Source organism: Pituophis catenifer, unplaced genomic scaffold, assembly GCF_029215685.1.
Source record: "Pituophis catenifer annectens isolate HBS135680 unplaced genomic scaffold, rPitCat1.0.hap2 SCAF_3, whole genome shotgun sequence".
Taxonomy (NCBI): Eukaryota; Metazoa; Chordata; class Lepidosauria; order Squamata; family Colubridae; genus Pituophis; species Pituophis catenifer.
In genome coordinates this window covers 44,766,376-44,793,115 of record NW_027256883.1, presented here as the reverse complement: position 1 = coordinate 44,793,115, position 26,740 = coordinate 44,766,376, and the positions used below count along the sequence as shown (strand labels likewise).

At 39.0% G+C, this 26,740-nt stretch overlaps 1 protein-coding gene across 3 annotated transcripts in view; it reads right to left on the bottom strand.

Moving 5' to 3' along the window:
• The window catches only part of NOL4 (nucleolar protein 4), a 139,417-nt gene extending 120,406 nt beyond the window's left edge, over positions 1 to 19,011 (bottom strand). For all 3 annotated transcript variants that reach the window (XM_070942314.1, XM_070942315.1, XM_070942316.1), the window contains exon 1: positions 18,733 to 19,011. In XM_070942314.1, coding sequence (XP_070798415.1) covers positions 18,733 to 19,011 — 279 coding nt within the window. The remainder of the gene's footprint in view (positions 1 to 18,732) is intronic.
• Between the last annotated feature and the right edge of the window lie 7,729 nt (positions 19,012 to 26,740).

Sequence of the window (26,740 nt, the reverse complement as noted above, 5' to 3'; positions counted from 1 at the left end):
AAAAATTTTGAAACCCACCACTGGTTCCTTTATATCAGGGGTGTCACACTCGATTTGCTTGAGGGCCACATCAGGGTTGTGTTTGACCTCGGGGGGGCATGGGGGCGTGGCCGGGGTGGGAGTGGCCAGCTCGACATCCATTTTCAGCTGCAACTGCCTCCTGCAGCCCTCTGCCAGTGAAAATGGAGCTTGGGAGGGCCACATGTGGCTCTACCCAGCTCTGTTTTCACTGACAGAGGCACCACTGGCCAATCCGCTGTTTCCAGGGCAACCCTGTGGGCCAGATCTAAGCACCCTTGAGCCTTGAGTTTGACACCCCTGCTTTATATAAATAGATAGCAAAAATAGTATAGATACTAAAAATTGAAATATTGAAAGAAAATAACTAAGTAAAATATTTTAATGGAGAAAATTTGCATAGTTCATTTTTCCTTCCATTGTCCCTACCCACCAATCACTGCTTAAGCATCTGTCCTTTTCTGGAAATATTGAATTATTGCTTATATTAGTTTAAGAAATGGCCTTTCATAATGATCTGCAGCAGACTGCCCAGCTTCTTGGCTTCTTGGTATCTCACATCTGAGATACTAATTTGGAAGACTTTGGATTTGGAAAAGTTAGTCTGCCTAATTTATTCCACTTCTACTATCATCTACTTCAACCATATCAATTTTTTTTATTTATTTATTTTTGCTTTAATTTATATGCCGCCCTTCTCCGGAGACTCAGGGCGCCTTACAATGCATTAAGCAATACCCTTCATATTTTTGTATATTTATACAAAATCAGCTTATTGCCCCCACAATCTGGGTCCTCATTTCACCTACCTTTGAAAGGATGGAAGGCTGAGTCAACCTTGAGCCTGGTGAGATTTGAACTTGCAGTAATTGCAAGCAGCAGATGTTAATCTGTTAATAACAGTGCTTTCCACTGTAGTACAGGCAAATCCCACATTTTACACACTCTTATCTACTTTCTATAAACTAAACTAAAGGAAGCTTAGGGCTATTTCTGTATGATTAGTTCAATTTGGAAATACAGCCATAAACTTTACAATAATTTTACTTTTATGAATATAAGAAAGTGAGAAATTTAAGCATGGCAATCAATAGTTTCTTTTTCTGTTCTAATTATACTTCCAGAAGTACAAAATTCCAGTCTGTGGCTGTGATATTTTACTTCTATTTGATTTTCTCATTGACCATTAAGTTATTTTGTATTTTAAGTCAAATTTTCATGTTTGGTTGTTTGGAAAGAAAGATATGGGTAGAGAAAAGAATCAGAAGTGTGCATGAATTAAACAAAAGGAAAAAAGTGAGTCCCACCCCAAAATTGAGGAAAAGCAATGACTATTTCAGGGAGTGGCCAGAAGACAAATGAGCACCAGTTTATACAATAGACACTAATACTGTCCTATTACTGCAGAAGAGTGGCTGAATTATGCATCAACTCGATGAACCACCAAAATATATGAACTGGCTGACTATAAAGTTTGCAAACAAATGAAAATCTCATATTCTCTTTGAACTAGAGCAATTAATGACTGCACCCTTTATCAATCTTAAACATGGCTGAGGCCCGGGGTATCTGCAGGATCATCTCCTGCCTTCCTCCCACCGTCCGGTGCGCTCGCACAGAGCGGGCCTCCTCAGGGTGCCGTCAGCCAGACAGTGTTGGCTGGCGGCCCCCAGGGGGAGGGCATTCTCTGTTGGAGCGCTGACCCTCTGGAATGAGCTGCCCACCAGCCTCAGGATAGCCCCGGACCTCCTCTCCTTCCGCCGCGAATTAAAGACATGGCTTTTTCGCCATATGGGCTGAATCCGTAGGGGGATTCTAAATATTTCATAATTTTAATTTGATTTTAATTAATTTTAAATTGATTTTAACTGTTTATGTAATTCTCTGTCATTTTTGTAAGCCACCCTGAGTCCTACGGGAGAAGGGCGGTATATTAATTAATTAATTAATTAATTAATTAAATAAATAAATAAATAAATAGACAGACAACTTATGTTCCATTGTTTCTGTATACTTCCAGTATAACCACCATACCACCTCCCTATAGAAGACATAGGGGATGGCCTTGAAGAACAGGAAGAAGAGCCATTACCAAAGTAATAGTTAGAGAAGTGGGTCTTGAGCCCAGGCCAAAAAAATTAATTAGAAAACTTCTTTTAAAAAAACCCTCCCTATTGCAATTGAAGATAAGGTGAGAGTGGGAGGACACATTCAGACTTGCAAGATTCTATTACTATAACTTTTACAATAAAAGTAGTCCTGACTTATATGACACTGATTTCTTAGTCTGGTTTGCCTTGTAGGGCTGACTTCCTTTTCCCTCTATGTATATGGAAGAATCATTACCACTCCTTCCTTCTGACTCAGAATGAAACAAAGGGAAAGTGTTCCATACTCTCTCCATGGTTATATTTGTCTCTTCCACCACAATAGTTGGTGCTTCTTTCTCCAGTTCATTCTTCATAACTGAAAGCTGCAGCTGATGAGACATCAACACTTTCAAAACTCTGATTCTAGTGGCACAGGCTTTTTCCAACCTGGTGCTGCTTACAAGCAATGGAGTAATCTGTCCTCACATGTCTCTCCTCAATTGTACATTCCTGCATCTCACCAGCATTTCCTGTGGTTACTCTTCACTTTTTTCTAAATATTTGTTTGCACGCTTGCGCACTCACATTTGCGAACCGGTAGCGAAGGTAAATGAGTACCACCCCTGGTTTCGTTCAAGGGTAGCAGCTGTAAAAAAAAAAAAAGAAACTGAACATGGAGGGAAGTTTACTGAGAACTCAGGAGCAAATTGTAAACACACAGATCCCAGGGTTAAATCAAGGCATCAGCCCTGTACAATAAGTCAATTTAGAAACCTTTTACCTTCTTGGTAAGCTAAGTGAATGTTGTGGCCATTGTTGTAAATTTAGAAATAAATTTAGGATAAAAATAGGCAAAGCCCAAGAAATGCGGTACTAATAATATTGGGGGAGGGGTTGGTGAGAATACCAAGATAACAGATTGTACTTTAGTTGAATCCATCTGTAGTTCTTCAGAAGAAATATAGTATTCCAAATAATCTAGTATAGGCTGACAATGGTGCATTTCTCAAGTTTAATGCAGAGGCTGTTGTCATGAAGACACTGAAGAACTGTATGCACTTGGTTGTCATGGAATGCATTGTCCTCAGAATAAACATATGTATCATCTAAACAATAAATTACTTGTTCAAGAGATTATGGAAATATGGTTCATAGATCGCTGAAAGACTCGCTCATGGCCAGTCTGTATGACATTATTAAAAATTCAAATATCCTGTAATGATAATCAAAAGCTATCATTCATGCTCCTCCTTCATACAAATCAGATTTCTCTGAGGACTTGTGCATTGGTGAGTCTGTGGCCCTTACAGTCCCAAGGCCATGGTGGTATGCATGAATGATCTTGGGAAAAAGGTGAAGAGATGCAGCCAAGAGAATCATCAGATAAAAACCAATTTAGCCCACAGCAGGAATCTGGACTGGGCAAGTGGTATGGAAGGAGAAACGTATTTTCAGTCTTGCATGATTTTGTTAATGTAATCTTAATAATAAAATGGAATTAGCTCATCTAGCTGTGTTTCCTTTCTATTCTATTTCATAAGGCTGACAACAACTGAATAATGTAAGGAGGAGATCAAATAAAACCATGGAAGTTTCTGATAGTTGCTAGTGGTGAGTTGTAAAGGGTAACTGGGATGTGATTGGACCTATTAAAGTAATCAAAAAGTAGTCTCAACATGAAGATAAGCAGGAGAAGTAGAGGGAACATATTTGCATACATTGAATTATTTAATAAAGTTACCAATTGTATTCCTGTGCTAAGTATGGGTTACAGGATAAAAGGATTGATTAAATAGCAATGTGTAACTCCACAAGACTGAGCTCATTTAATTTCTGGTTGATCCAGCCTCATAGCCCTTGACTGGGACATGTTTTTTGACAAGCCAGAGTGGAAGTAAGGCATTTGCTGAAAAAAAATGCCACATTTCTTTACAACTATGGCATTTTAGATGTAATAGTCAGAGTCCATTAACATATGCTTTATATATGCTGGCAGATAGTTGAGCAGTAAGAAGTGTTCAATGGGTAGTTCTCGACTTATAACCACAATTAGAATAATTTCCATTAGCAGTTGTTATGTGAATCCTGGACATTTTTTTGCCACAGTTGTTAAGCAAAACATCATAGTTGTTAAGTGACTCATGCAACGGCAAGCTTTACTTTGCTTGTCAGAAGTCATCTGAGAAGGTCACAAATGGTGATTATATGACCCTGGGATGCTGCAACTGTCATAAATATATATTGATTGGCAAGCACCCAAATTTTCATCACATCACTGTGAGGATGCTGCAACAGTTGTAAGTACAAGGCCCCAGTTGTAAGTCACTTTTTTCTCTGCTGTTGTTATTTTGAATAGGCACTAAATGAATGGTTGTAAGTCAAGAATTATCTATACTGACTTACAGATGTATGCATTTAATTGGTAAATTTCAAATCAAAGCCAGCTCAAAATAGGGAAGTAGGAAGGAAAAGGGAATGAAACAGAGTGGTATCTTATTTTACTACCTGTAGTCACCCACAATAGCTCATTTTTTATAAATGCTCAAGCAGACATAAGTTAATGTTGTCATTATGTCTTGATGAACCATCTCATCTCATATTTCATCAATCAATCAATCAATCAATCCTTGAACTGGTCAGTTAAACCTCTCTCCTTTTACTCTACATTATGAGTGAACGTATGCCCACACTGAAATCTTGCCCTATCGTAGACAATAGATCTCACAATTAGCTGTCACAAGATCCTCAAAATTAGTTCTCAAGATGCCAAAAAGCCAGGGTAATTGTCCAGATCAGTGCTGATCTGGATCAGACGTGGCATGGCCCACTTTGCAACCCCTTCATTAGGCTTATAAAAAATTCTTTAGTAGGAAAAGAAATGTTCTGAGCTCAGTGAGGAAAACAATAAAGTTTGTTTGGATTCCATTATATTGATCTGGTACAGAAGTTGGCATTTTGATATAGATGGAATAAAAGACAACTGTGCTAACAAGCTCCTTGGCTTGAAATCAACAAACACTTTGTGGTAGAGTGAAGTTCCTGGCTTGAGGTAAATGTTTAGGTCTGTGCTAGTTGAGGATTTTTGTGGGGAAAAGCAGGTGACTCAGCCCCACAGACTGTGTCATGTGTACCAAAATTCAAAAGCTGGATAGTGAAACTTTGTGAATTAAAGGCTTTCATTGGAAATGAGTGACTTTGACAATAAGACAGCCAGGAGAAAACTCACTGATGTTCAAGTATCAGTAATTTAGATAAGAAGAGGCAGAAAATGCAGTAAATGTCAAGTAGAAATTGAAGGAAAAAGATTTGAGAAGGAGGAAAATAAAGTTAGTTAAGACTTGATTTCTTATATTATTTATACTATTCTGAAAATACATAGAAACACATATTTTAATAGTATTTTCACTTGTATATATTAAATCATACTACTTTATTAGGACAAACTAACAAAGGATAAATATCATCTTGTCCAAAATAAAATCCCTTGTTTGTTTAAGTTCTGGCTCTATGTTTGTGTGTGGGTAATGGAAAGTGTGGTTGAACTTGGAGAATGAAGGGAAAAGATGCAATCACAACCTGTAATGGAATGTGGGAATCTTGGGGAAAGGAGAAAGAGATGCTGCCTAGGAAACAATCAGACAAAAGAGAGAGGAGTCCCCAGTGGCTTAACAGTCAGAGAAAGAAACTTAGAAAGGACCCTCCCACCAACCCACCCTAATGATCAAATAGTTAAAAAGAAGCAGCAGGAAGTTTGTATCTTCAGGTGTGCAAAATGCTGTTAATGTGTTTCCTGTCTGGTTTACCTGGGAGGACTGACTATGTATGTGTGTATCAGCTTCTATCCTGACCCAGCCTCCAACAAACAGGCTGTCATGTTCTTGGAGTCAGAGTCGGCTGCAAAACAGGCTGCTTTAGGCACTCGTTTGCTCCTCTCCTCTCCTCTCCCCAACCCTATTCTTTTTTGAATCTCTATATCTCACGGAAGTGTGTGACCTCTAAGCAAGCAACACAACACTAAAGCTTTGACCAGCAAAGCTTAAGGAAAAATTGGTAACACCTGTGCACACTTACCATGGAGAGAATTTAAACCTCACACTAACAGTCTTCCCTTTCTAGAAACAATTTGTGCATCTGACTTCTTGTTCTGTGACTCTTGATTGGAATCCAGTTATTTATGACTCGAGTTTGTCAACTGACTAAGACTACATCTTTCCCTTGACTTGGTATCCTAAATCTTCAGCTTGACCTTGGACTGCTTGACTTGGAATTTGCCTTTATCCAAGTTCTTACCTACAAGTCATACTCTGCTTTTGCCTTTTTCTGTCACCTCCTGCTGCTTTGTTGTCTGGAATTTGTAGTAACAAATCCTCCCTTTAAAACTGCCTGTATCTACAATCTCTACCTGGCTTCTGAAGGAGTGCTAAGAAACATGAAAGTGGCAGATACGGGATTCAAACCCATGCTCTGAAGAGACTGGAGCCTCAAGCCTTTCCATACATAGTTAGATAAGAATTTATTTTACAAAATACTTTAAATATTTGATGACCCTCCATCAACATGAAAACCTTTCTTCTACCCATGGTGCATACAGCATTATTGCTATCTCTCTTTGGTTTAATAAATATTTTCCTTTGTGCTTTTCAGCCTTGGAGACCATGACCAGCATTGTTTGTACAATGTAAATTTCATACCACCTACACTACCAAAATGTGGTTGAGAATATGATCCAGAAGGGTATCAAAAACATGACTGCTTAGGATATATGGCTGCTGAAGCCAATTAGATGAAAGATATTGGCCAGCATGCTGACTCCATATGCCCTGAATTTTGGTGAACTGCTGTATATATCCACACTGCATGTGAGTGGAACCTGAAGCATTTTGAAAACAATCTATTCCCTGAAGTCAGCATAAATTTGTCAACAACACATCTTCCTAGAGTACATTTATCTCAATTTTTGATAGAATTTTTCTTAATATATTGTAGGAAAGTGGTAGGTATATGTTTCTTGGCTTTACTAAAACAGTAAGATGGGGAATATTTGGATTAGTAATAGTATTTGTCAAAACAAAATACCTTACAATAAGGAATCATGTATTATTTGATTGCAATTGATATGATAGTATTGTGATACAGCTGTCAACAGACAGAGACTCACTACCTCACAGAAATTATTTTTAGGCTGCATCAATAGAAATCTAATTTCCAAATCATGGAAGTAATCATTTCAGTATATTCACTTTTGCTCCTAGACATACTTTAAAAAGGATTTGAAGAAATTGGAATAGATTCAGAGGAAGGCCACAAGGATGATCAAAGGATTAAAAGACTGAAGGAACTGGGCATGTTTAGTCTTAGAAAAAAATAATGGGGCGAAGAGATATGGTAGTACTCTTCAAATATCTGAAAGGACATCAAATGGAAGGTTAAGAGCTCTTTGAAAAGGCAAATTCTAGTTGAATCTTGTTTTTTAAAAAATTCTAATAGTAGTAAATAAAAAAAAAAGTTCCAAGAACTGTACTGGTGGATTCTCCTTCATTGGATGTGTTCAGACAAATGTAGGTAGTCCTTAATTTATGAACGATTGCTTAGCCACCATTCAAAATTACAACAGACCCCTCAGAAGCTACAAAAGCTACTTACGACCTGGTTTTGAAGTTATAGCCACTGCAGTGCTCCAATGGTAATGTGCATAAAATTTGGTGGATTCTCCCTTACAACTGGCCACAGGGATGCTGCAGTGTCCCCATGCCTATATCTACCCATCCTTTCTCGCTGGGCCTCCACAGGTCTTGGGTCTGCTTCCCACTCCACTTGGTCCCATACCCTCCTTCTTGCCCCCATCACTGGTTACACACTTCTCTTTGGAAGAACTCCAGAGCTTGTGTTCAGGAAGGAGGGCAGGCCTTTCTACCCTTCAGCATCCCTAGGCTGTGTTCCTCCATCCTAGGAGTGAGTGGCTGCAATGAACTGTGGCCACTCCAAAAGTGGTGCCTGCTTCCCAGAGATGCAACCTGGGGATGCCGAGGGGTAGAATGGCCTGCCATCCTTCCTTCTACTCTTTGTGGTGTTCCTAAAGGCCACATGGCACCATCCTGGAAGCAGGCACCATTTTTTGAGCGACTGCAATGAATTGTGGCTGCTCCTAAAATGGCACCTACTTCCGGGATGGAGCCATACAGCTAAGGGGGCAGAGTGGTCTACTTTCCTTCCCTAATGTGAGCTTTGGAACTCTGGACATCTTTCAAAGATAAGTAAGCAATCAGACATTTGTATTTGTATTTATTAGTTTGTCAAACATGTACAAGATAGCAGGTATGAATATATGAACGAAAGAAATGAATACAAATAAATGGGGACAGTAGGACAAGGATGGTAGGCACACTAGTGCGCTTATGCACACCCCCTTTACGGACCTCTTAGGAATGGGGTGAAATCCACATTAGACAGTTTAAGGTTGAAGCTGTAAGGGTTAAAGGATGTAACAACAGACTCAGGTAGAGCATTCCAGGTATTGACCATTCTGTTGCTGAAGTCATATTTTCTGCAATCGAGAAGGGTATGGGTGTAGGCCAGTGGTGGGTTGCCCCCGGTTCGCACCGGTTCTATAGAACCAATAGTAAAACCAGCGGGAGGCTCCACCCACTGACTCCGACGTCATCCAAATGCTTCTGCGCATGTGAAGTGAGTGCGCGCGTGCAGCCCCGTTGCAAACCAGTAGTAAAGGTAAGTAGAACCCACCCCTGGTGTAAGCCACTTACATTTTGTAGACCTCTGGAGCTCTACAAAAAGTGAGTGATCAGTGACGGGCTGGCGAAGAGAACTACTTGTAGCCATCTTCATAAGATGCTTTAATAAAGATTTCTACCCTGAGTGAAGAATAGAACTCAATTGCCTAAATTGCTTCTTCCAAAACTATGGTTTTATAAATATTCTGAACTCAAGGAACTTAGAGGAAAAGTCACAGGTGAGAAATGAGAAAAAATAGAGCAGTCAGGAATGATATTTACATCAATGTATGTTCTTGACTAGTCATGATATAGCAATTCATGCCTGTTCATCATGATCAGGAGTACAAAAATCTGCCTGCCTTGCTCTTACCTACTTTTGAATTTTGTGCTATGCCACATAAAGTCTGATTGCCCTCAAACTTAGACAAGGTGTAAGATTATAGCTCAAGGAGACACATAACTCCAATGGATAGCCTAGGCTGTGTAGGGACAGAGACTATCCTAATGTAATGGAGTTACAAGATGAAAGAAAAATGGATCTGAACTCAGTTTCTCAGGTCACAGCATATTCACACAGCCATGGCAGTAGTTCTATTATAAAATATATGTGGTCAGTCTGTCTATATCTTCTGCAATTGTCCTATAAAGAAGTCTCTTGTGAGATGGGTAACTCTATAATATGATAAATAAATAAATTTGCATATGGAAGTAAAATCAGCCATCTGAGTAGGTAGCAATTATGAGGACAAGTATATTGGCTTTTGCACAGATGAATGGGATGATTTTCCAGGGATTTATTGTTTTCAAGTGCAATCTATGTAAGGATGGAAGAAAAAGCTAACCTCTCAGAGTTTTTACTCATAAAATGTAATTATGAGGACATGAGATCATACATCATTTTCCAGTAATTTTTAATAAGCTAGGAATTTCCTCTTAGTAAAATACTGTAATTGACAAGCTATAAAATGAAGTCAGTTTTATTAAAAACATGTTTTATATTACAGTGTATGCTGTAACCATGTGATGAGTTTTGAGGGCTAGATGTAGAACTACATAAATCTGCTCTAAGTCAGTCTGGGGAAAGTTCAGTCTGTGTTAATTTCTGGAATGCAATTCAAAAAATCAGTTCAGATTGCATATTGTCTTATCATAAAAAACACTCAAATGTTGGCTGTTTTTTGTTTTTCACCCAAACATAAGGAAATTTACAGGAAAACTGGACTGCTATAAACATACCAACTTTCATAGAAATCAACTTTTCAGTCATTGAATTCAAAATTCCCCTTTTTGTTGTCATATTTTCTATAAGCAATATAATCTTGTTTCTCTTGCCCTATTAGAATAGTTTTAACAGTGCCATTTATGACATGCAAGAGTTGCAGAATAATAGATTGGGCCTGGAGTTTTGTGAAGGTCCAGAATCAGGTTGAAGCAAGTTACTCATTTATTCTGTCCTAGGGAAACTTTTTTTTCCAAATTACTCCAGTTTGCTATGAAATCAGACTCTGATCAAATCCAAATCTCTTCCTTAATTTGCATCATTCATATTATTCTGATACATTTCTAATTGTTATTATAGTTTAATATTAATTGTTTATTATTTGTATTTAAAATAATATATACCTATAATTTATATGAATATTTTAGAATATTATGGAGCTTGCTAATTATAAATGACAGGACTTCATGTTTCTTCACACCAGTAATAAAAACAAAGCATTCTGCTGATAACCTAGAAGGCTATCCAGACTAGCTATTTATAACGTCATCTAGCAATAGTTGTCATTATATATTACTAATATGGACATAGTAATGTCTAATATAGACTGTAGAGATGTGTATCTGGTGCTATAAATCACTAGCATGAATAGAAAATCCAGAAATATAGGCTTAACAAACTATCCAATCCAGAGGTGGGTTCTAAATTTTTTTACTACTGGTTCTGTGGACGTGGCTTATTTTGTGGGTGTGGCTTATTTTGTGGGTGTGGCTTGATGGTCATGTGACAATTATTTAGGATTTAGCAGCAGTACTGGTCTACCAGGTTTTTAACTGCTTGCAGAGCTGTACCGATCTACCCATTTATTTTTGCAGGCACTGGTCTACCCATTTATTTTTGCAGGCACTGGTCTACTCATGTATTTTTGCAGGCACTGATCTACTCATGTATTTTTGCAGGCTAAACATGTTGTTTTATCAATAGCACTTATATACCACTTCATAGTGATTTGCAGTTATCTCTGAGTGATTTACAATGTTAGCATATTGCCCTCAACAATCTGGGTCCTCATTTTACTGATCTTGGAAGGATGGAGGGCTGAGTTAACCTTGAGCCATCAGGATCGAACTCTAGATTATGGGCAGAGTTACCCTGCAATAGGCATTCTATCCACTGCACAACCAGGCTCCTGGTTTTTACACAACATGCCAAATTATAATATGTTGCATTAAAGAAACCATTGTGGTCCATAAATTGTGCTTTATGATTTAAGCAAATCCAGTAAGGCATAAAGCAAAGTGTGAATTTAGTCAATATAAACTGAAATTGATGTGATTTAACTTATATCAGATGCCTGGCTAAAGAATTTAACTTATATCAAGCCTGGTGTGCTTCAAAGCAAGTTTTGTTTGTGCATCTTTATAAATGAACAAGCTTCCCATGCAAATAATTTTATGAGAAGATGAGGCTCTCAATATGCACAATAGGCCAAAAAAGACTCCTTCTTGGTATCTTGGAAATTATTAAGAAAACAAAATAAAAGTATGCTATTTATATTTTTTTCAGATTTTGGTTATCCCGTGCCATCGAATATAAAAAGGGATTTATAAAGCTGAAGAGGCCACAGAAAATTCAACTCAGATTATCTGCAGAAGGAATGGACTTCACATCTCTATAAAAAGAAGCTAAGAGTTTGAGGGTTTAAGTTCAGATGGTCAGATATTAAAGGGATTAATAACATTATAAATGGTGATGAGAGAAATAAGAATATTAAGTGCCCTTCAAAACTGTAGAATTTGAAAGATTACAGTGAAAGATTAATGAAAAATAGTATTCTTGAGACAAACAGAAGTTCTTAAGAAAACAAAGAATTTGTGAAAATGAGTGAGATGATGTTATGATGGTCACTTGTATAAATGGACTAAATTATGTAGATCAGCTGTTTATTCCAATAATTTTATTCCCAAATGTATCACAGTTATTCTTAATGGGCAATTATGAATCTGAGCTGTATGATTTGGCTCCATAGTCATTACAATCTTATTGGATTTTATTTTGCCTTCCTAATGGTATAATAGCATTTTATCCATGCCTGATTCTAATAAATTTTTGCAAAGGAAATTTTCAAGATGAAATGTTATCCTTATCAAGAATTATTTGGAAATATGAAATCTGAAAGACTTTCAAACTTCTAAAAATAGGTCCAAGGATAATTTTATTAACATGAATTTAATTAAAGAATGATGTCTTGTTTTTATTCCTGGAATTCTAAATATGGGGTTCTCAATCATCCAGGTGCTTTTTTCAAAAGGCAACCAGAGAAGCTTTTTGGATGAGAAGTGAAATGTTTTCAAAGAAAAAACCCCCAAGAAAGTCCAGTTGCCTTTTGCAAAAGCATCTTTGGGACTTCCTGGAAAACTAGCTGGGCTACATTAAAGATGTCAATGTAATAGCCGTATCAGAGTCTACAAGAGTTCTAAATATTTTTTTTTTAATGAGGAGAAGACTGGGTATAAAATATAACCAAATAGCTATATTATTATTTTTCTCTGAAATCAAGGGGAGAATACATATGAATGAAGGTGAATATAGGTGTCTCAGGACAATACTGCAGGATCCAATCTGGATCAATCATCGGGACCAAAAGTTTTCTCTTCCGAGCTTTTGAACTCATGGTAGAGCCCATCTTCAGGGACTTGGCACACCCTGCCATACATCAAAAACGTTTCAGAAGCTGCACAATGCAGCTTCTGAGATCTGCAAGTGGGCATCACACACCACATGGAGGCTACCATACAAGGACAAATTATGTGTTGTAAAAATTGGTTGGAGGTGGGATATACTTCCAATGTAATCTACCAAATTCCCTGCATGTATTGTCCCTGGGACTATGTAGGACAGATGTGGAGGAAGCTAACTACCAGATTGCAAGAACACAAATGAGCAGTCAGACAAGAAGACCCAAACTCATTGGAACTGGAACTTCCAAATGCAAAACATGAGTTTTATTACTGAATTACTGTTCAAGGAAATATATCTATGGCCTAACTGAAATTACAATTGGTTAAGAATTTAGTAGATACAATAATCGTGTTCACTGCTTGAGCTTCTGTAGAATAAACATGTGAACTCTAAGATATAGAGTTACAAATCTCCAATAAAATTTGCCTAATTATATTGGTCTGCTTTTTATAGCACGAACTATGCATCATATGACAACGCGGCTTGTTAATTAGCTTGTAGACTTCAGTTTTTCCAAAATACATTTCATTTAAGCTCTTTAAATTTATCAGTGTAAGTTAAAGAGAAGGGTTTAATGATACATACTTTCACACTATCATAAATTATTAAATAAAAATAAGCATGACTTTCAATCCAGTTTTAATAATTTGTCTATGTGTCTGTAGTACCATCACAGTATCATTGAAACACCAGTATTAAAACATGCCTAACTTTACATATACTCTGCCTTAAGCATTTGTACTATGGTGCAACAAATCAAGAGTATGCCAATTATCATATAATGAACAGGTAATGTCAGTTTTTTTCTCTTTTTTTTTTTTCTTATAATACAAAGCAGCATTCCCAAATCTATGCTGAGGATACTGATACTGTAGCAATTAAATACTGATCTGTAGCAAAGTTATTGAATCAGTGGTATAAATCTAAGCATACAGTATGCATCACACAAGGGTGGCATACATGTCTTTCTCGCCAATTGAGAGACAAGAGAATGATCTTATTTTAGATCAAATGTCATCAGTGTTCAGTTCAGATATGTGTCTTTTATTTAGAGGCCCAGCTACAACTCATATACCAAAGGGCAATTAAAATATTTGTATTCCAAATACAAGCTCTGGGGGAAAAACTAGGCTAATCCTATTTCAAACTGAAAATTAAATCTTTAAGGTGTCAGTGGTATATATTTCTGAGTGAGATTATCAATGTAAATAAGGAATAGATTTTGTTTAACCTATCTTCATTATAGATTCATGCACATATACACATTCAATACAGGAATCACTATAGAAATCTACTCCATAATTATTATTATCCAGCAGCTATTAAACTTGACATCACTATGTGTATGAAGTAAAATATAATACTAATTGTAGCCTCATTATTTAAATAAACATTTGTTTTCAAATTGGTAGAAATTATTTCAACTAGTACACTATTATTTAATCTTTGCAATTTTACTTTCAAACAAAAAATTGTATATTTCATATTCTCAAAGAAACTACAGTTTTAGGCACTGACTCAACTAAGTAGTATCTTCATAGTAAATATTGTCTTTCATTTGACATTTTTTTTCTCACCTAACAGTTTTATGTAAAACCTCTTGTTAGGTATCCTTTCACTGTATCCTTTCAATAAAGTGCAGCTTGAGTTTAACAAAAGAGAGTTGCTAACAAAAACAGTAACAGAGGGAGAAGTGGCAGAGGCATATTGTTCACTAAGCTGTACATATAAATACTCCACTGTGTGTTGGCCCACTGTAGACCTAAAATGGCTGTATTGCAGGATGTTGTTGCCTGGTGACCAAGAGTGCATTTCCTATACCACAGAGTGATGTGAAGACTTGAAGACAGATTAACTCCTATTGCTCTTAGAAGACTAAGATACTAAAATGAATTAATCCTGATATCAACATGCTAAGTACTCCCTTCCTGTGCATATTAATAAAACTGTGGTCTTGTGGCCCTCAGATTTTCACTAGCCATACAACAACCAAATAAGAGGATAACTTTGACTAAGCTTAGTTTTATTCACTGCCCGTGAAATCAGTAGGAAGATTAAAATCCTGCTAATGTAAAACAACAACTTATTCTTGCCTCAATGAAGTCATTGCTATGTGTCTAGTCCGTCCTGGTGCAAACTCCCACCTGCTATCAGTGTCTTTTTCTTTCATTAGAATCAAGTAGTTAATTAGCCCCAGCCTGTCCTCTTCTCTTCTCTCCTTGCCTTTAATGCAGCAGTAATGATGTCTAATTACCAGCAGTAGTGGATTATAGAACCTTTAGAAGCAAAGGACTCTGGTTGATAGCAAAGCATAGTCACACATGTTAAAGCTTCAAGAAGAAAATAATTCTGGACAAATTCAACTTTTAAAAATTTTGTTGAAATGGTTTTAGAGTTTAAAATTACTGGAAATGCCTAAATAATAATTATAATTAGTGATTTGTTTTATATTTAAAATTTTATGTGTGGCATTTCAAGTTGTGAAAAAAAGTTTTTTTTATTAAACTGGGCTACTAAACTGAAGTTACACTCTGTCTGCACCATAAATATTAGTAGAAGTTACAGTAATAATAATAATGCAACAATCAACAATTAAGAAGTACTGCGCATATAAATAATTAAACTCTTCTTATGACTACTGTAGATTGCTGGAATGAATGAGGTGATAAATTGCTAAACAGACTAAAACATCTGTCCATGGTGCTAGTGTATAAAGTTGAAGGGAAGCAGGAGAGAGAGAAAAACTTGAAATTCTCTCTTGTTAACCATTAATAAACAGCAATATACCCTGCTTTTTCTTCAAATGGGGTAAAAATGTGTCCTATGTCTCCATGGGATGTTAATGAATTTTACTTAAATCTAAAAGAAACTATTTTAACTCTTTTTCTTCTATCTTGGTCTGAAAGACTGAAGTAGATTAAAGGGTAACAGTTGTCCTTGACCACATTTTGAGCTAAGAGAGGTGGTTAGAGGTGGGGGAAGTGGTATCTCTATAAATAATATATTTTCCTTTATGTACACTGAGAGCATATGCACCAAGACAAATTCCTTGTGTGTCCAATCACACTTGGCCAATTAAAAAAAATTCTATTCTATTCTAATCGTCCACATTACAGAAACTGATTTAATAAAAGATATCTTAGAAGATATATTTAGTCTTAGCAATACTTAAAAGTAAATTATTTGAAATCTGTTAAACTTTATTCATTTTTAACTTGTAAGTCACCCTTTCAGGTCAAAATCCTCCTAGTAAAATAATAATAAAACTAAATACATTGAAACAAAGCCAATTACGAGCAATACGATTAGACATCAGGTCAAAGAATAAAGCTTATTTTGGGGCGTGCTTGGAAAAATAAATGTATAAGATTTCTTGAAAACTGGCAGGTGGATCGATGAATTATGAAAACAATATGGAAAACAATATCCTTTCAAAGCAGAGAAAGGACTTCTGTTCCTGACTTTACAATACAAGCAAGTTGTCACTAGTAAAAGCACATTTGGGGGGATCCATCCATTTAAGGCTCAAAAGTGGGAACAAGCCCTTTGAATTAGACCCAGAAATGTTCTAGTAGCTAGTACATCTGCTACAATACAGAAGTTACATATTCTGACTAGTGCATAAAATCTTAGCTGCAATTTTCACATGCTGAAATTTCTGGGCCAATGTCTAAGTAGATCCTACTTGCAGCTAATTACAGTAGTCTAATTCAGATGCCACTTCTGCATCCTCTGCAGATAGAGCCACAAATACTGGCCTGAGTTAGTAAAAAAAAGCATGATTGGCACTGTGTAAAATGAAGCTTCTCCAGCTTGAGTATTTCATTGATTTAAATGCCTCTGCTTTGAGCCTGGACCCAGTTTTCAAAACTGAAGATTTTACCTGGTCAAGGAATGATGTGCCATAGTGAAAAGTAATGCAATCTGAAGATAATTCAGAGAACTGTCTTACATGTCAAGCAAGCTCCTCATTGCATGATGGTCATTGAATGTACAGTAATACTAAATCATTATGAGAATTATTATGAATTTTTATGTGCTGATCACTTTCTAAGACTGTGGATATTATCCTGTATTTACCTTTACATAGGGAGAAACTCCACTGAACTTTAAATAGACATGCAAAGAATCACAATACAAACATTTAAAAGATTATGTAAAAAAATGTATCTTAGAGTTGTTGCTTTGTTAATTCAAGCAAATAAGTAAAATGTTTAGATTAATACAGTATATCAAGAAAAAAAAATTAACTGATTGGAAACAGAATCCAAAAGAAGTTATTCAAACTTGTAAAGCAGCACACTTGAAGCAGAACAGTTAATATATGTAAAGTCAAAAATACTACTAATTTTGTTAAAATTGCTATGTTATAAAAAGGAAAATTGATTCTTTCTTCTCACTGAGTTCTTTCTTATCTTATGCTTATCTAATCTTATGCTCCATTTTGAGTCATTGTGAGAAATAAGATGACATCTACAAGCCTTTATCTAAAAAGACTATAGAAAACTATGTATTTTCCCATGTTTCATACTTCAGGTTTATGATATTAAAGGCTTTTCAAAGGTTTATAGTGAATGTAACTATTATAATACTGGGTATAATCTAATGAGTTTATAGAAAATAATTTTGGTATATTGCCCCAGATCCACAAAACTTTCATATTATGTGGTAGTAAATAGCTTTAAGTCTCAGATAAACCAAAAATAAACAGTGCCCTAAATAATCTGTAATCTATTCATTTAAAATCATTTAATATACTTTTATTGTTTTGTAAATCACATAAATACATACATACATACATACATACATACATACATACATACATACAATCACATACACAAGATATACTATTGCAGAGGCATAGGATTCTGGCATTTTCCTCTGCATACCTCCACTACAATTTAATGCCTCATTTAAAAACCTTTTTTCCCTGTCAATCAGGAAAAAAGAAACCCAAATTCTTGCCCAACTTAAAATTGCTCTAAACAAAACCCAGATATTAATATCAAAAGTATAGAAGTGCATGTTGGAGTAAAAGAAGGCCAGCATAGAGGCTCAGAAAGCAAGAAATACCGAAAGGAGAATATCAACCTACTTGTAACCAACAATTTCCATCTTCTGAAATAGGAAATTAGGCTTTTTGCCACCGCCACAGCCCAGCATCTTAGCCCTGGTGCTCTTAGAGTACGCCCTCCACCTCTGCAAGGCTCCCAACATTTCTGGGCTGGCTCAACTGAGAGCGAGCGCACGAGAGACCAATTCCCATCCGGTCCTGTGCGAGCCTATGGCTCTTTTGTTGATTAGCCTGCCCTCCGCTTCTACAAGCAACCAGCCAGGCAGGCACGTTCCTACCGCTCAAGGGATAAGAGCTAACAATGAAAGGGGAGAGCTGATATTCTAGGGAAACCCCAAATCACCCGACCGTTTGGGATGGGGCTAATCAAAATCTACTGTTCTGTCGATCGGAAATAGTCTTATGGGTAGTGCGCAGCTACAGGACTCGCCAACACACACACACACACACACACACACACACACACACACACACACACACGTCCGTTTTAGTTTAGGGGACGAAATAAGATTTCCCTTTTCCTCGTTCCGCTCCTCCTCCCGCTCCCCCCCACCCCCCACCCCCGGTTAAGAAGAAAGGAAGAAAGGAACCGGAGGGACTTCGTAGAGGGGTGTGTTTTGTGCACTTGCAACGTAAAAGCAAGGAAGGATCACAAAGCCCTGAGCAGCGGAGAAGGTGCCAGGCAAACGCAACATGGGCGGGAGGGGTGGTGAGGAAGAGATTTCAGAAAGGAGGAGGGGAAGAGAGAGCAGCCTGAGCCAACTCGGGGGTGGAGGTGGCAGCTATGTGGCCGCGGCGGCTCCCTACTCTTCCTCCCCGATGTGGCTAAATAACAAGGCAGACAATTTCTCTACTAACCGTGGTCTTGACCGGCACGTACAGCACTTGCATCCCTCCGCCACCAGCAGCACCACCACCACCACTGACCTCGTCCGGACTGCCGAGCTGGAAGCCTTTGGATTTGACCCAGAATTTAAATTTGGCATTATCCGTGGAGCTCGTCTCGGAGCCGTTCAGGAGCTGGACAATCCGCTCGTATTTTTTACGGGTCACCGTCTTGGTTTTGCCCGAGTCCCCGTAAGTCCTGAGGCACCAGTCCTGAAACTGGCGATACATGTCCCGGTCACCGCTCTCCATAATCCGCCCGGAGAGACACGCACAGCCCAAGCGGACCCGGGGACGGATCCCCCACACCTCCGGGGCACCTGTTCACCCCGGGCTCATGGAGAAAGAGAGCTCCAACGCCAAGATCCAGCGAGAGAAGAGGAGGAGGTCCTCGGCAATCGCTCCGTCCCCGTAGAGGGGGTTGCTTTCTGTAGGCTTGGCGATCAGTTCAAGAGTGGCCCGCCCCGGGGCCCGATCATGCCCCCAACTTGCTGTCCCCCTCCTCATACAATCCAGGCGAGCAAATCTGGCAGGGTTGCCTTCTCTTCCCCGTCTCCGGTACGTGAATGTCCCTTCAATGTTGTGCCAGGCAGGACTATCCCAGCGTCTCCAGCAGCGTCTCTTCCCAAGAGGATTGTGCCTCTATGGCACTGAAGACATGGCCCCTGAGTAGATCGAAGCCAAAAGGTTCGAAGCCAAAATACTACTAATAATAATATCATGGAGTCGGATTCTTCTCTCCTGGGCATCAGCTTCAGCCCGGATGGTGCAGGTTGGGGGTGGGGGGAGAGAGTAAAGCCCACCCTCCACCCCAGTCAGCCAACCCTCGGCTGTCTTCCTGCGTCTATCCTGGAGGACTCCGTTTCTCCAGAAGCAGCCTGGCTGTGCAGGATGGAGGAAAATGCTGAAGGGCAGCCTGGCCTTACTGCCCCCTTTTATTTTACCCTAAATCTCCGCATTTTGAGTGTGAAGCTCTTGGTGGGATAGAAAGTTCTTCCCAGCTGGCGAGATACAGGGCACTTGGGGAGAGACACCGCAGGCCACTTTTTAAATCTGGCTCGCGTTTTTTTTTTTTTTTAAATCTCACCAAAGTATTTATTTTTATTTATTTTTTTGCCCCTAATCTGAAAACATCAAATTTGATATGAGACTGAAAGAGGCCGAGTTCAATCTGAGGAGCCTATTGGCCAGTGAGTGGTGGCTGGCGGTCGGGCTGCGTTTGCAACGACGGCACTCGTTTATGGAGGACTCGCCCAGTCTAGGCTATCCTGAGATCTCCCTCAGCTTCAGGGCGTTCGAGGAAGTTTGACGTCCGGATGCTTAAGCAGAACCGTCATCCCTGCTGCCTCCCCTCCGCCAAGCGGCCCTATTATTGTCCCTTCCTTTGCCGCCGCTTCAGCTCTCGCTTGAGATTCCAGACGTCTTTGGGGCAGGCCACCGACACTTCCCTCCTCCTCCTCCTCCGCCTCCTCCTCTGGAGCCAAATGGCTAGTGCCGCACAACGACCCTCCAAGCAGGCGAAGGAAGACGGCAGCTGCTCCATTCAACACCTATTCGCGGCCCGGGAAAGGGAGTTCCCATCTTCCTCCTCCTCCACCACCTCCTCCTCCTCCTCCTCCTCTCCGCCGCGCGAGCCTAGACACACTCCCACTCTGCCTCGCTCCGTGCGCCTTCTCTCTCATGGCTTTTGGACCCGTCCAGTCCTGCTTCTTCTCTCTGGCTGCTACTCAGCCCAGCTCTCTCTTTCAGACTCTCCTCAGGCCCGTGAGGGTAAGAGGAAGTCTCATAATGGCTTTTCCTGTCCCGTCGCCTTCTCCCTCGGTGCCTCTTCCTCCATCCGAAAGGCAGCAGCACCCTGAGAGAAATGGCTGGCCTGGCACCTTGCGCGCGCCGCGCCTCTGCCTTGTCCCAGGAAGGCACTTGCAAAAACGGTCAGTACCCGCCCGCCTCCCCAGCCTCCTCCTCCCCCCTCACTCCCAGCCCTCCGCTCTTCCCTCCCGCTCGCCTCCTCCCCCGCCTTCCTCCCCGCCAGCCGCTCTCTTCGTTCAGTGGCTCTACTGGTAGGTCTCGCGGCGCAAGAACCGGGACTGACAGCCGGCAACGCAAGCTGAGCGCGAGCAAAAAAGCTCCTTGCTAAACCCCCGTCTCGCTCTCTGGCCCCCTCCCCGCTCGTCGCCCGCTCTCCTCTGATTGGTCAGCCGGACAAAAGTTTCTGTGGAGACGGCTGAGCGGCAACGTGACGGACAGAATTGTCCCATTTAGGGATGCTGGGCAATGCGCATGCTGCAGGCGGGCGGCTGCAGGTTAGAGAGCGCCGCGAAGGCGAGGCTAGTCTGAGCTGCGGACGGCAAGGTGGCGCTGGGGAGGAAGAAGGAGGAGGAGGAGGAGGCATCTCCACATCCTCTCCGCCACAGCCAGGTGGGGGAAGGGGGAGGGGCGTGTGAGGGGAGCGTTTCCATGGAGACTTGTTCTGGTCTAGCCCTCCCTCTCTCTCTCTCTCTCTCTCTCTCTCCTCCCCATCTTCCCTCCCATAAGATCAGCTGACACATTATTAGCTTAGGACCTAATTATTGCTTATTGGAGCAACACTTGAGCGAGAGGGCCAGCTGCATGAGGCAGCACAAGCCAGGGAGGGAGGGAAGTAGTTCCACCCGCTCCCAGCCCAGGGAACTAAGAGTCCCAAGAGGGTCCTTAAACTTTCAGGGTTCCAGGCAGCCACAACCACCACCCTGTGGTGCTGCTCCCTTCCCACACATCCCGCATAATTTGTTGGGTGGTGGTGGGAATGAGGATAATACCATTTACTTAGTGGGGACCAGATGATGCCTTTCCAAAAGATTCTTTCTCCAGTTCACTGGCATGGCGGGTTGCTGCTTCTCACTCAGCACATCCTCCCCAGAGCCAGTAAGGCCGGCCTTTGCAAAAACAGGGCAGGAGGCTTTCTCTTCAAATGGATCTTGAGTTCCTTTTCATTCTTTAGTTTAGTTTACTTTATTGTCATTGCACCTCAGTACAATGAAATTAAATGCCATCTTCAGTGTACATTATAACTATAAAAAAAACAAACACACACACACACAAACACACATCCTTCACATTCTATACAACTGAATTGAAAACCCCTGCTATTGCATTAATATTGCACTATACAGTAGAATTCAATATGGTTACTGCCCTGGGATATAAGCGGTTTTTCAGTCTATTTGTCCTTGTTTTTATTATCCTGTACCGTCTGCCGGATGGTAATAGTTCAAAAAAAGGGTGCCCAGGATGAGATGGATCTTTAAGAATGTTTTGAACTTTCTTAAGACAGCGGGAGCTATAAAGCGCTTCCAAAGAGGGGAGAGGGCAACCAATGACCCTCTGGGCCATGATGTTAACCCTCTGGAGTGTTGTCCTATCTGCCACTGTGCAATTGGCAAATCATACACAGGTGCAGTAAGTTAAAATACTCTCTATGGTGCAGCGGTAGAAGGTCACCAGCAATTTTTCATTCAGTTGTTGTTTCCTGAGAAGGTAATATAATCTCTGCTGGGCCCTTTTGACCAGTGCTGCAATGTGAGTGCCCAGATCGGGTCCTCTTTTATGCTAACACTCAGAAACTTATAACTGGCCACTTACTCCACTTGGTCTCCATTGATAAGCAAGGGCTGGATGTCTGATCTATTCCTTCTATAGTCCACTATAAGCTCCTTGGTCTTATTGGTGTTAAGGACCAAGTTATTGTCTCCACACCACAAAAGCAAGTTTCAAAATTCAAGTAAATTACTTAATGAATCCCAGTTATTGCTGCCAATGGCTGAAGAAAATATCCTCACTGCTGTGGAGAAAGGAATCCCCTTTTGCATTTCATGAAAGATTCTTAAATGTCCCCTGGTAAGTAAGGAGACATTCCAAGAAAATTCAGTCAGTCAGCTGCTTAGAGACACAGTTCTTGCACTATGGAGAAGTTTCTATTTGGGTAGCCCAATTCAGTGTTTTGGAACTTTTAAAAAAATCCATTAGTTTGAATTGTTTCTAAAAAGGGAGCTGTCCTAATCCTTAATATGCCTTTTGTGGCATGTTAAGGATTAATCAATGTATCATAGCATAAACTTTTGATCCTCACATGCTTACATCATAATGGATTTATTAATGTTTTTAGGACCCCCAAGGCTAAGAAGTCACAAAGTAATGTTCATGAAAGGGGAAAGGGTGAGGCAACTCTATGTATGCTTATGCGATAAAATAATAGGATAGTACAGAGAGATTAAATAAAGAATGACATATCTATCATCAGTTACAGATGACAAATATGTAGGCAACAATAACTTAAAGATTTGTCATTGGTTCAAATTGATCATTATCCCAAGGCTTTATTGTACAGTGTATTTAAAGATATTGTTTATATAGCAATAGCACTTAGACTTATATACCGCTTCCTAGTGCTTTACAGCCCTCTCTAAGTGGTTTACAGAATCAGCATATGGCCAACAATCTGGGTCCTCATTTTATTGACCTTGGAAGGATGGAAGGCTGAGTCAACCTTGAGCCTGGTGAGATTTGATCTACCAAACTGCTGCAGCCAGTGATCAGCAATACTGCACTCTAACCACTGTGCCACCGTGGTTCATGTAACACTCATATAACACTCTCAAGTAGTTATTTAATCATTATCATAATCATAAGTTTATTTGTCAAGTATAAACATAATTTGAATACATGAAAAGAGTAAGTAAAAAGGAATATTAGGACAGGGACATATACATTTAGTATACATCAAGCTATTTCTAACTGAGATTCAAACCTTTTAGGAATGATGAAGTTAAAATCTACCTGCAGCTATTTTATGTTTGGTTTAGTTCCAGATAACAAAACTCTATAGTGACTAGTTGGTATAACTGATCATGTTCATCTTTATTAGCTGATTTGACGGCATTGGTGACCAGCCATAGCTAATAGGCTCTTAGTATTCAAAGACAATAGGCTCCAAGCAGATGCCAAATGTAAAAAAGATGTTAATGAATATTAAGACAGCTACCGAGAAAGTGAAAAGGTATACAAAACCACCTTCCTTTGGTTTGCCTGGAATCCATCCAAAAAGGCAGTGAAGGAATTGCCTTGGAGATGCATAGTAACTTTCCCCAGGGATGACAACATTCAAAGTTCATGGAGATGGGGTGCCTCCTTTTTATATTTCACAAAACAGAGAGTATACAAGACACTTGTGGTTGGCTTATTTATATATAAATTAAATATATAATTTTGAGAATGATTCCCAACAGATAACCTACTATAAAGTCATAATTAAAAGCATTCATTCAACATAAAAAGGCAACACAAAATAATATATAACATCCCAAAATGATATCCTCGTGCTTAATGGGTCGAGTTTCCATGGAAAACTCCCCAGGAGGCTAGCTGTTTTAAGGGACTGGAGTTCGTTTCATTTTATGCCAAACTAAATCCATGGCACAAGAGTTATTGTTTTTCTTCAGGAGCGTAGAGTGAAACTTTTAATGGATCCCAATTTATTAGAGTTTGAATATAGTTGACCAAATCTGCACCCAGAGATCCTCCTGAAAGAATGCACTAATCCACTGCATCTAAGATAGTCTGGATCAAATAGTTAAATTTATTTTAATGTTATTGTAATATTTCTATCTAGTAATATATAGTATATTACTAGATAGTGACACTATACAAATGGCACAAAATATGTTATTTGCATATGCAAATTATATCATTTGATGCATATGCATTACTTTTGTAATGATCTCATTACCCAAAGGACATAATTCATAGAATGGCTCATTTTCAAATTTGATAGACATTTAAGAGTAACAGACGCCTTTTCCTCAAATGGTCCATTTAAAGATTACATTGTATTCCATAACCAGGGTAGCACAACAGCAAAAGTCTTTTTTTAGATGTTACCTGTTAGTCCAGTAAGAAGACTGAGAGTGGTCATGATGACACTCAACAACTATCTAAGCGGATTTCACACAGAAGGAGGTTAAGACCATTCTCTATTGTTCCAAAATATAGATCCAAAACAGTGGATTATGTTACAGAAAGACAGACTGAATTTTAGAAAAAACTTCCCTATTTATAATAAGAGCTGTTATAATAATTAGCCGTGCATCTAATTAACCATAGAAGTAGGTAGTTCCTCTTCATTCAGCGCTATCTGGACCACCTCAAATGCTTTCATCTGGATTCCTGCACTGAGCAGGAAATGGACCTATGGCATAAATGATCTCTTCCAGCTCTGTGATTCTAAGCTTGGATTCTAGAGAAGAATTAAGACCTGGGTAAATTCAAATGAATAAGATTACTAAAATTATATGTTATAATCTAATTCTATTATAATACAATTCAACATATTAATTAGAAAATCATCAGACAAACCAACCAAGAGTTCTTACTCAAGACACAAATTGTCGGGCTTAAATTATCAGACTTTAGACACCTAACTCCCTGGAGAAGGTTCTACTACTGAAAAAAGTGGAAGTAGAGAAGAAAAGGACAACTAGCAGCAATGAAGGGCCTTGGTAGTACAGTGGTCTAAAGCAGCCTGTTATTAAGAACAGCTGCCTGCAATTACTGCAGGTTCGAATCTCGCCAAGGCTCAAGGTTGACTCAGCCTTCCATCCTTTCTAAGGTAGGTAAATTGAGGACCCAGTTGTGGGGGCAATAAGCTGACTTTGTATAAATATACAAAAGAATGAAGGCTATTGCTTAGCGCATTGTAAGTCACCCTGAGTCTCCAGAGAAGGGCAGCATATAAATCAAATTTTTTTAAAAAAATGTGGATAGATTCAGTTCTAGTGTGATTGCATTATTGGAAGATCTGGAGATCAGGTTAGGGACAGGTTACCATGGAAAATATATGCTCACTGAGAGTCAACTTGATGATACATAATCAGAAACACAAAATAGAAGGTGGAATAAGAAGAGAGAAAGGAAATTTTTTTAAAAAAACCATGAGACCCCAACCTATTTAGGCTGGTGGACACATTTGGCATTTTGAGAATGTATGCCCACACAAAATAACACTCATGGGGAACATAATGAAGCACTAGTCTAATAGAACGTTACTTGTCTCCTCCTCTTATCTCCTTCATTTCCACATAATGTTTCTTATTATACCCACTTACTTTTGTCTTGTTTCTGGTTGAACGTATTGCCAAGCATCCATAATTTTCACTTTCTAAGAAAGCATAAAAAGACTCATTTGGGATTCAAAGCCATTCTTGGAAACAAAGAATGGAAACAACTACGGTGGTTTGAGCACTGCTTTATACCAGTTTTCCATTATTAATTAAACAATATAAAAAGATAGGAAGGGAGATGTTGGCAGTACCTCTGGCAGCACATTGGAACTCTAGTAATAAGCTAATGTACTGGTACTAGACAATTACTTGATCCTGAAATATGAAATATTTCAAACGTGAAAAGTAATAGCATAATATACAAAATTTCATGGAAAATATCTATATGGTTGCTAGGAGTCAACACTGACTTGATGTAAATTACAATTTACAAAGCTTAGTTCAAACTGTTTCCATTATTTTGTTCATGTTGCATTTATGCTTACACTTCCTTTTATTGTTTTTTTGGAACTACTATTACATACAAAAGTTAGAAATTAGATAGTTGCCTTCAGAATATTTTCAAAGTTAAATCCACAGTTTCAAGCTGTCTGTAACAGAGCTTTTTTCTTAAGAAACAAATTTGTAGTGACATTTAACCAGGAAAATGAATAAAAATCGCATTGGTTTTGTTTTGCCACTTTTTCTTTTAACAATTTGTAATATTTTGTAAGATCTCATAAGACATCCCATATTGTTAAAAAGTGGCAGATATATGTACTTTATTGTGTTCTCTGTGTTGTTGAATTTGCCATTGCATTTGCTTTTCTGGGTTAATAATTTGTTTAAATTATGTTTTCAAAAATCTATTCAATAATTTTAAAATAAGATATCTTCCTGATTGATTG